Source organism: Sarcophilus harrisii, chromosome 2 (genome assembly GCF_902635505.1).
Source record: "Sarcophilus harrisii chromosome 2, mSarHar1.11, whole genome shotgun sequence".
NCBI classification, from domain to species: domain Eukaryota; kingdom Metazoa; phylum Chordata; class Mammalia; order Dasyuromorphia; family Dasyuridae; genus Sarcophilus; species Sarcophilus harrisii.
This window is the reverse complement of record NC_045427.1, coordinates 416306264-416317188: the sequence shown is the minus strand read 5'-3', so window position 1 is coordinate 416317188 and position 10925 is coordinate 416306264. Positions and strand designations below refer to the sequence as shown.

Sequence of the window (10925 nt, the reverse complement as noted above, 5' to 3'; positions counted from 1 at the left end):
AACAGACTCAGAGAGATAAGGGCACTTAGCCAATTTTACACAATCAAGTTAATAAGTATTTTTCTTTTTCTTTTTAATTGTATTTTAATTTTTCCATTTATATGTGAAAATAAATTTATTTTTTGTTTTTTATTTTAATTTTTCCATTACCTGTAGCAACATTTTGTTATACATTTACATTCATTTTTTATGTATTTCTTTATGAATCATGTTGAAAATAATTTTCAACATTCATTTTTTTTAAATGTTGAGTTTCAAGTTTTCTCCCACCCCTTCCCGTCCTCCCCCAAATGGCAAACAATCTGATATAGGTTATACGTGTGCAATAATGTAAAACATATTTCCACATTAATAGTGATGTGAAAGAAGAAACAGCACAAAAGGAAAACACATACACACAAAACAACAACCAAAAAAGTGAAAATAGTATGCTTTGATCTGCATTCATATTCTATCAATTCTTTCCCTATATGTGGGCAGCAATCTCCATTTTCCATTCTTCTGGAATTATCTTAGATCACTATATTCTTTTTTTTTTTTTTTTTAATAGCCTTTTATTTACAGGATATATACATGGGTAACTTTACAGCATTAACAATTGCCAAACCTCTTGTTCCAATTTTTCACCTCTTACCCCCCCACCCCCTCCCCTAAATGACAGGATGACCAGTAGATGTTAAATATATTAAAATATAACTTAGATACACAATAAGTATACATGACCAAAACATTATTTTGCTGTACAAAAAGAATCAGACTCTGAAATATTGTACAATTAGCTTGTGAAGGAAATCAAAAATGCAGGTGTGCATAAATATAGGGATTGGGAATTCAATGTAATGGTTTTTAGTCATCTCCCAGAGTTCTTTTTCTGGGCATAGCTAGTTCAGTTCATTACTGCTCCATTAGAAATGATTTGGTTGATCTCGTTGCTGAGGATGGCCTGGTCCATCAGAACTGGTCATCATATAGTATTGTTGTTGAAGTATATAATGATCTCCTGGTCCTGCTCATTTCACTCAGCATCAGTTCGTGTAAGTCTCTCCAGGCCTTTCTGAAATCATCCTGTTGGTCATTTCTTACAGAACAGTAATATTCCATAATTTTCATATACCACAATTTATTCAGCCATTCTCCAACTGATGGACATCCATTCAGTTTCCAGTTTCTAGCCACTACAAAAAGGGCTGCCACAAACATTCGTGCACATACAGGTCCCTTTCCCTTCTTTATAATCTCTTTGGGATATAATCCCAGTAGTAACACTGCTGGATCAAAGGGTATGCACAGTTTGATAACTTTTTGAGCATAGTTCCAAACTACTCTCCAAAATGGTTGGATTCGTTCACAACTCCACCAACAATGAATCAATGTCCCAGTTTTCCCACATCCCCTCCAACAATCATCATTATTTTTTCCTGTCATCTTAGCCAATCTGACAGGTGTGTAGTGGTATCTTAGAGTTGTCTTAATTTGCATTTCTCTGATTAATAATGACTTGGAGCATCTTTTCATATGACTAGAAATAGTTTCAATTTCTTCATCTGAGAATTGTCTGTTCATATCCTTTGACCATTTTTCAATTGGAGAATGGCTTGATTTTTTATAAATTAGAGTTAATTCTCTATATATTTTGGAAATGAGGCCTTTATCAGAACCTTTGACTGTAAAAATATTTTCCCAGTTTATTGCTTCCCTTCTAATCTTGTCTGCATTAGTTTTGTTTGTACAAAAACTTTTCAGTTTGGTATAATCGAAATTTTCTATTTTGTGATCAGTAATGATCTCTAGTTCTGCTTTGGTCATAAAGACTTCCCCTTCCACAGGTCTGAGAGGTAAACTATCCTATGTTCCTCTAATTTATTAATGATTTCATTCTTTATGCCTAGGTCATGAACCCATTTTGACCTTATCTTGGTGTACGGCGTTAAGTATGAGATCACTATATTCTTGAGAAGAACTAAGTCATTCACAATTCTTCATCACACAATTTTGCTGTTACTATGTACAATGTTCTCCTGGTTCTGCTCACTTCACTCAACATTAGTTCATGAAAGTCTTTCTAGGTTTTTCTGAAATCTGCCTGCTCATCATTTTTAATAAAATAAAATTTTTTTAAAAGTATTTCATTATATTTATACACCATAACTAGTCCAGCTGTTCCCTAATTGACAGGTACCCCTTCAATTCCCAATTCTTTTCTACCACAAAAAAGCTGAATTTATTATTATATTTTTGTACATGTGAGTCCTTTTCCCTTTTTTATATGCTATATATATATATATATATACATATATATATATATATATATATATATATACACACACACACACACACACACAAGATAAGTTGGAGATAATTAACAAAGGAAAATAACTTTTTTTTTTTTTTTTGCTGAGGCAATTGTGGCTTGCCCAGGGTCACACAGCTAGCAAGTACTGTGTCTGAGGCCAGATTTGAAATCAGGTTTCCTGACTTTAGAGCTGATGCTCTATCCACTGAGCCACCTAGCTGCCCCTGAGAGTAACTCTTATTAAGAGGAACTTGTTAAGATTTCTTGCAGAAGGGGAGATTTTAGCTGCGTCCTGAAGCAAGTCAGAGACAGAAATGAGAATGGAGAGGATTTCTGGCATAGGAGACAGCCAGAAAATGTGTCAGAAGATGGAGGACCAAAACTCTGACTACAATGTTTTCCCTCCTATATAGCATGGTACCTGAGGAAGAGAGGGAGTGGAAAGTGTGATGTGTCTAATTGGAAACCCAGCCCCCAGATCATACCCAGCACTAGGCAGGACACCAGGGCAAAGAGCCGCACATCCTGGGTATTAAAGTAATACTCTGAGGGGTAAAAAAAGCACCCTATTTGGCATAGAGGGATCGGAGTTCAATTCCTGCCCCTGTTTGTTCATTATCTATCTATCTATTATTATCTAGGCCTGATTCTTGACTCACTCTGGTAATCAGTCATCTTGTCTGTAAGGTAAGGGAACTGAAATACACGATTTGCGTATTGTGGTCTCTGTGTGTCTTATGATCTCTAGTATGAGACCAGTGGAGAAAAGCTTTAATTTCAAGGGGTAGGATAAGGCTTTGAATGTTAATTCTACGGCTGCGCCGCCCGAATGACCTTGGGCAAAACCTTTCACCTTTATGGACTTTAATTTCCTTCTCCTGAAGAAAATACAAAGAAGTGGACTGACGCTCTCTAAGATCCCTGCCAGCTGTAGGGCTGCGGTCCAATTTTCTCCTCCAGCCTCCCTTCAGCTCTAAGAATCCATGCAGACTCTGGAGGAGGAGCACAGGCCCTCTGACCTGGCTCCGCCCTGGGCAAGCTATCACGAAGGAGCAGAGTCGCGCCCCGCCCCTCTCGCCATTCCTTCCCCTCCCCTCTCCCCAGCAGGGCTCGCTGCGACCGCCAGGGGGGAGACGAGAGCTCAGAACTGCCGCAGCGGCCGAGAGAGGAGCAGACACTGGGGAGGAAGAGTCGGAAGACAAACAGAACCAGGGAGAGCGCTCGGAAGGCCGGGGACGAGCTGTCACCTCGGAATCGCGCAGCGTTACGCTCCATGGCTCAGTGCTCCTGCCAGTCCGGAGAGATCTGAGCGCCCCCAGCAGCCCCAGCCCCGGCTCCGGTCCTTCCCGCAGAGACATCGCGGTCCCTCCATCTGCCAGCCACCGCCGCATCCCTCCCTCTCTCTCTCCATCCATCTATCCATCCACCCATCCATCCTCAGCCCGGTCGGCCGGGCCCAGGTGAGGTAGCCATGCGACCAGAAAAGGGCTAGAGAAAAAGCGGTGGGGATGAGGGGGATGCCGGGGCTGCTGAGAGCTGGAGAGCGTTGGGGGAGAAAAGGTGCCCTGGGGCTTGGGAGGAGGGAGAGCTCTGGGCGGCAGGGCAGTGGAGGGAAGGGGAGGAGAGTCCACTACAATAGAGGAGAGTCTATTGTAAAACGAAGGGATTGGCGGAGAGGAGGACCGAATCCTGGGGCTGCCGAAGAGTGGGGAGGGGGAGAGAGAAGCATAGGTCACCCTAGGGATGGTGGAAGGAGGGACACAGACCTCCGGGCTGCAAGTGTGGATGAGGACACGGAATCGCGGGGTTCAAGGGAATTGGGATTAAGCGAAAGGTACCGGAGAAGACAAGGCCTGGGGTCTGGAGGTGGATGAAGAAGGGGCGAAGGGCCTTAGATCTGGGGGAGGGGATTGAGCTCACTGGGGGAGGTGGAGAGGAGGGAGCAGAGGGTACAGGAGCTTTGAGGGGGGGAAGCTTGAAAAGCATCCAGGTAGAAGTGAAGCTTGTATCCCCAACCCCATTTCTCCTCTCCAATTTTCTAAGCCCCCAGTTGATGGCATGGGTGCGCGTGTGCCTGCGCGTGTGACTTCGTGTGTCCCTATGTGACTGAGCATGCGTCAGTGCAAGTCTATGGGTCAATATATGTGCCCCCCTCAGTTGGTGCTGTGGCTCTCATTCCACTAAAACCCCCATGAAGGAGTCCTCAGCCCCTCCCAGTTTCCTGGTCTTCAAGGACACTGGGACTTTGGCCCACTGTGAATGGGAAGGGATAGGGGCCTCCCCAGGGAATTGGACTGAAAAATGTAGGGGTGGCAGAGGGAAGGCATTGTGAAGGGAGAAAAAGGGAGAAGGACAAGGGTTCCCTTCCCCTACTTTGGGAATTTCCACCAGGATACTTCACTCTGGGGTCAATAGGTCATCTATTCTGTCCCCCCCAGATTCCAGCAAGATGGACATGTTCATGAAGGGCCTGTCCATGGCCAAGGAAGGCGTGGTAGCTGCTGCAGAGAAGACCAAACAGGGGGTCACAGAGGCTGCAGAAAAGACCAAGGAGGGTGTTCTTTATGTTGGTGAGAGCTGCCCCCTTTGTACTCAGGAAGACCTGGTTTGACCTAGGCAGACAAGCCAAGCTTTTCCCAGAAGACCATCTCAGTAGGGCAGCAGAGTATGAAAGTCATAGGTGGAGGACGGGTCAAGAGGGAGTGAGAAAAAAAGCAAAGAGGGAGTGAACAAGAGTCTGTGGGTTAACAGAGATCAGAACAATGAGTCAACAGAAGGAATCACTATAGGAGGGATCAGGGTTCAGGTGTTGTAGTGGGGAGAGTGTTAGAAGCAGTTAAAGGTGGTATGGAATCATGGAATGAGCTCTGGACATGGAGACTGAAGAACTTAAACTATATGCCTCTAAATAACATTCTAGCATTTTTGGAAATTATCTTTGATCTTCATTTTCCTTATCTTTAAAATAGGGATAATAATATGTGCATTACCTACTTCACAGAGGTGTTCTAGGGAGATATTTTGCAGACTTTTTAGAAATGTGCCTCATCATCATCATTATGATGGGCTTGTGGGGGTAGCCAGAAGTCTAGTAGGGATTCAGTGGGTGATACTATGTATTTTTGTCTCCCTATCTCCTGATCACTTCTCTATCTATTCCTCCATGCTGCTCTATGGTTGTTGAGGAGTCTCCCCATTTCTTTTCATCATCATGCTCCTTGGTCAGCATTATATTGGTACCAGATGTAAGACTCTGAAAAAAAAAAAAAAAAAAAGGCCACTTGTATTTCTAGACTCAAGAGAAACTAATGAGAAGAGAGAGGGCTGCAATGGAAAGAATGTCTATTAGCCAAGATACAGGGTTCTGAGAAGCTTGGACTTAGAAAAGCTGCATTTGAAGCTTGACTCTTTCATTTTGTAGCTGTGGAACCTTTCCTTCTCTGTGTTTCAGTTTCTCAATTGTAAAATGAAGGCACTGGATTAGATAATCTTTAAGGCCCCTTATAAATCTAACTTCATGAATCTAAAGTGCTGCTCTCAAAGCCTAGCACAGTGCCTGACACATGATAGATGCTTTATAAATGCTTGTTGATTCATGCCTGGGTGAGCAATATTCTCTTTATCATTCCTCTTTTATCCTTTTTAAGAAAACCTAAGACTAGAATTGCCTAAAACTTCCCTTTTCGTCTTTGAAGGTACAGAATCTTTTCCTGCTTGGCACTCAACTCCCCATCCCCTTTAATGTCTAGTAAAAACTGCTGTCTTTCACAATTCTCTGTCAAACTGGTATATAATTCACATATTTCTTGTTTATTCATTATGTATCTTTTTCTCTGCTCCTCTTCAAAGGATAGTTTTCTGAACTCTACAATCTAAATCACCTTTGTTTTGTATTTGCCTTTATCTCTTTCCAACTTTCCCTGAAGTAGTACTCTGTGCCCATTTCTCTTTGGTTAAGCACCTCCTTTCCCCACAGCCTGGGCTATCCTATTCCTTTGATTAAATCTCCTTTTCAAGAGCTATGATATACATGATTCTATTAGCAAAAGCCCCCTTGAACCTTCAAAATACTTAACCCACCACTAGTCAGTGATACCTAAAGCCTCAGGTCCTATTCTCTTTTGTGGAAGAGGAAATTTTTGCCATAGGACAGAATTAGTGAGTGAAATGAGGGTCCAAGGAAATTGTTGGTGCTTAGAAACCTGCTCTCTGCCTCAGGGCCACCAGGTGACAGCAGCAGTGAGAGCAGACTAGACTGGTCTCATCAAGGGATGCAAGCTGCCTGTGTCTAGGCCTTCCAGCTGTCCTGTCCTACAGAAAGGCCCACCTGGATTCGCTTTCCTTTTCCTCCTCTTCTTCCTTCTCTCTTTCTTCTTTCTCTCTCTCACTCTCCTCCCTTTTCCTCTCTCTCACCTCGCTCCTCTCCTTTTTCTTTTTCTCCCTCACCTCTCCTCTCTTACCTTTCTCTCGTTTCTTTTCTCTCCTCTTTTCTTTCTCCTCCCTCTTCCTTTCCTCTTTCTTCTTCTCTCCCTCTCCCCTTCTCCCTTTCTTCCTCCTCCTTCTCTTTCCTCTTTCTCTCCCCTCCTCTCTCTCTGTCCTCTCTTCCTCCTCCTCTCCCTCACCTCTATTCATTTTCTTCTTTCACTTTCCTGTTTTCCTTCCCCTCTCTCCCTTCTCTCTGTCGGTTTCTCTGTTTCTCTCTCTCACACACACACACACACGCACCCCTTACACCTGAAGGGGAGGACTCCCTGGCTTGGTCCGGTGGCCAGGGGAGGACCACTTTCTGGTTGGATTCTCTGCCACCCTCCCCCACCATAATCACGTAGGTGCCTCCGATAGTGCAAGCCCTCCTGGGACAGCGAGGGCAGAGGAAGGAGGTGACTCCCGGGGACTCGGGGATCCGGCGCGCTTTTCCACGCCGTCGCTCCAGGGGGCATTTTCTGACTCCTTTCTCTCTCTTCAGGTAACAAGACCCGGGAGGGGGTGGTACAAGGCGTCACATCAGGTACCAGCCTCCCTCCCCTCCCCCCCCCCCCGCCCTTGCCCCAGGTGGCGTCCCGGGGAGCCTGGGGTGTGGCCACAATATCCCGGGAGGCGGGAGGCTCGCTGCGGGCTCAGTCCTGCGGGAGGGAATGGGTTAAGTCCTCGGAGTCGGGGCAGGGCCTGCGCTCCCGACCCTGGCCGCAAGGGGGCGACGCCCTGATACCCGTGCGCTACCTTCCAGTGGCGGAGAAGACCAAGGAGCAGGCGTCCCAGCTGGGAGGCGCCGTGTTCTCGGGGGCTGGGAATATCGCGGCTGCCACGGGCCTGGTGAAGAAAGAGGAGTTCCCTACCGACCTCAAGGTGAGCGCCCCCTGCAGGCGGACCGGAGACCTGCGGGGGGTGGGGAGGATCGGGCCCCGCCCAGCCCACGCGTCCGGCGGCCTCCGCGTTGGCGGGAGAGGATGCTTGTATGGTTGGCCCGTGGCATGTTTGTGCGCAACCAGTATCGGCCCTATCACATGCCTTGTGCTTGTACGGGCGGACCCTAGGGGAGGGGAGCCCCATGCTCTGCCGGAAGGGAGCAGTCCCGCGTAACGGGACAACGCTCACCGGCCCGGGGCGCCACGGGTCGCGTTCTCGGCGCCCGCTGCGCGCCCCGCGGGGGCCCCCGGGGAACGGAGACCCTCAGAAGCACGGGCAGGCCGCGCGTGTCTGCGGTGGCCCCGTGCCCGTAAACGCCCCTAGGCGCGGCGGCGGCGGGGGATGAGCCGCGTTAGGGACCCCAGGATACCTGCGGGCGCGCGGCCGGGCGTCTCCGAGGGACTGGGCCGCCCTTGCGCCCTGCGGGGGGGCGGCGGCCGGCAGACCCACTTCCGTCCGCCGGCGTTTGCCGGGTCCGGGTGGCAGCTGGGAGGGGGGAGGGGAGAATCTTGGATCTCGCCGCTCAGCGGCCACCTCCCAGCTTATCCCAGAATAGCAGCGGCTGAAGGAACCAGGCCACGGGGAGGGGGGAGGGGAGCGGCGCCCAGCGCGGGGCTCCGGGCGGCGGAGCGGGCCGGTCTCCGGGGGGAGACGCCCCCACCCCCACCCATGTTCTCCCCCTGAGGGTTTAGGTTGGGAGAGAGAGGGCTGTACTAGGGAGAAGTCCCTAGGGTGAGCTTTGTTTTTCCTGCGTCTCCTCGTCTCCTCCCTGGGTCGGTGTCTGCCCGGAGAGGGCACTGAGACCGCTCCTCAGTGCCCTCCTGTTTCTGCTTCTAGCCAGAAGAAGTGGGCCAGGAAGTTGGGGAAGAGGCAGGGGCTGAGCCCCTGCTGGGTACTGAAGGAGAGAGTTATGAAGAGCCCCCTCAGGTAAGCTCAGCACTGGGAGGTAGCAGGGAGGCCCATCCCAGGAGAACCACAGGCCTTTGCGTTCCCAGGGCGGGCTTCCGGCGCGCAGCCCTCCCTCTCTTGCCTTATCCTTGGAAGCCCGGACTCAAGGGGAGAATGGAGTTCCTGGCAGAGCCAAGGATCCCAGGGTTCTCCCTCCTCTTGCAGGGAAAGTCCTGGGGCATGTGGGGGCCCGCAGGCCCAGCTTGTGCTTCAGCTTTCTGCTAATGGGGAGGGCTCGTAGAATCACAGAATGTCAAGCCTGGAAGGAGTAAAGAACATGGAACACAGGACGCCAGAGTGAAAAGGGAATCAATAGCCCAGGGGTTCTTAACCTAGGATTTGTGAACTTTTTAACATTGATGATCGTTCATCAGTATACTTGTTTTCCATTATAATTCTATATATTTTATTCTGTGAATTTAAAAACGTTTTATTTTGAAAAGAACTTCCTGGGCATCACCAGAGAGCCAGAGACACAGAAAAAGTTAATAACCCCTGATCTAGTCTGAACTTCTTTTATGGAAAAGAATACTAAAAGTCCCAGGAAGGCTTGGCCAAGGTTGTCAAAAGTTAGTGGCAGTATTAACACTAAAACTCAGCTTTTGTGACTCTGAGGGGAAGGGAGGGGAGAGGAGCAGAGGGGAGGGAGGGAGGTTCCCTGGTGGAGAGACATCCTGAATGGGGGAGAAAAGATGGGGATCTTCCAATGCCATAGTTCTAGGTCTAAAATCTATTTTGGTTCCTTTCCATCTCTTTCCCCACCCCAACTTCCCCCACAGGAGGAGTACCAGGAATATGAACCAGAAGCATAATGGACCAGGCTCCAGCCCTCCCACCAGCAGCACAATAACCGGCCCCCCAACCCCAGAGCCAGGGCTAACCTCTACTTCCATTCCCCTCAACATCAAATCTTCCTGACCCACGATCCTCTCCCCTCCCCAGAAGTCTGTGTTTGGTGTCTGTCCCTCCCTCCCTCCTGGGGGCAGCGGTCAGGGCGGAGAGCCTGGGAATCTCCCAGTTCTCCTCCCCCAGCCACCCCCTCTCCCAGGGTGGGATACAGCATGGCCCATATGTTTTTAAACAAAGTTAGGCAAAATCAATCCTGGCCTAGGCTAAGACTGAGGTACTTCCTGCCTGGCTGGGGGCTCCCTGGGTGAGCTTGGGTCTCCTATACTTCCTCCCTACAATTGGGCCCTTCGGGCTCTCCAGGGTAGCCTAGACCCCTTCCAGGACCCGAGAACTTGTGTTTTTAACCTAAAGCAGGAGCCAGGCCATGTATTTCCATCCCCTACCTCCAGTTCCTCTGTCCCCTGCCCTCTCTTTGAAAATTTCACTGGAGTCACCCTGAACCTGACCCGGCCCGGGCGGTGTGTGTTGTGACTGTGGCATGGAGACATCCTTCCCCTCCTGTGTGTGTGTCATGGGGTTGCCCCTCATCCTGGGACTCCCCAGTGTGTCCATGAATAAAGCCAATTGTCTGTACCCATTCCTGTGCTGGCCTCAGCCCCTTCAGAACACTTGCAGCCCCACTCTGATCAAGCCTGGGTTCTAGCCTCCTGACTTACATCCCTGGGTATACCTCTGGGCCCTGATCTTGGTCCTGGTCCTAGCCCCTGATCCTTGCTGGGGCCTGGTTTTGGTTTGATAAGCTATTTCTCCTCTCGGTCTATGTTCTTTGGACTCTAGACACACATGCAACTCCTCTGGAGCCTTAAGGTACATCTCTGGGTGACTTCCTTAGGTTTGTTTCTTTCACCTCCCCCAATCCCCAATAGTAGAACCCTTTGTTCCTCTGGCCCAAGAACCCCCTACTCCTGGCTTTGTCTTCTTTCTCTTTTTTGAGGCTCCCTGTTAAGCCCTGCTACTTCAAGGTGCAGTGAATCTTGCTCTCCCAAGTTTAGCCTCTATGATTCTGGGGATTCCTAGCTCCGGACCTCAATTTCCGCTGTTCTGATCAGAATAGCGTTTTTGGGGATCAAGACACTCCCATCTCCCTCTCCCCTCAGGCTTCCGGCAAATGACCCATTTTTCTATATGTTAGGCCCTCTCAAAAACTGGGCTGGAAGGATCATGGAAGGCATCATCCCGCGATGATCGGAGGGGGTTTGGTGGGGAGGCATGCGCTGTTCTAAGATTCCAGATGCCACCTGCTGGTGAGCAGCGCTTAGGGCCTGCTGGGAACCGCAGCTGGGTGGCGGGGAACCCACACCTCCCCCTCCCTTCTCTTCAGAAGATCTCAAAGCCATTATCCAAGCGTCTGGGTCCAGGATTCAACATT

General features: G+C 49.0%; 1 protein-coding gene across 1 annotated transcript; it reads left to right on the top strand.

Annotated features, from left to right (window-relative positions):
* Positions 1 to 3400: 3400 nt before the first annotated feature.
* On the top strand, positions 3401 to 10133 carry SNCB (synuclein beta). The gene is made up of 6 exons (XM_031953733.1): positions 3401 to 3753; positions 4732 to 4863; positions 7260 to 7301; positions 7521 to 7639; positions 8537 to 8626; positions 9427 to 10133. The coding sequence occupies exons 2-6, from the start codon at positions 4743 to 4745 to the stop codon at positions 9457 to 9459; spliced, it is 405 nt and encodes a 134-aa protein (XP_031809593.1). The 5' UTR covers positions 3401 to 3753; positions 4732 to 4742; the 3' UTR covers positions 9460 to 10133.
* Positions 10134 to 10925: the final 792 nt, after the last annotated feature.

Excerpts from the sequence above, each read along its gene's own strand:
- SNCB (XM_031953733.1), top strand. The coding sequence starts at position 4,743 with ATGGACATGTTCATGAAGGGCCTGTCCATGGCCAAGGAAGGCGTGGTA. Across the intron at positions 7,302-7,520 it reads GGTACAAGGCGTCACATCAG|TGGCGGAGAAGACCAAGGAG; the intron begins GTACCAGCCTCC and ends GCTACCTTCCAG. Across the intron at positions 7,640-8,536 it reads AGTTCCCTACCGACCTCAAG|CCAGAAGAAGTGGGCCAGGA; the intron begins GTGAGCGCCCCC and ends TTCTGCTTCTAG.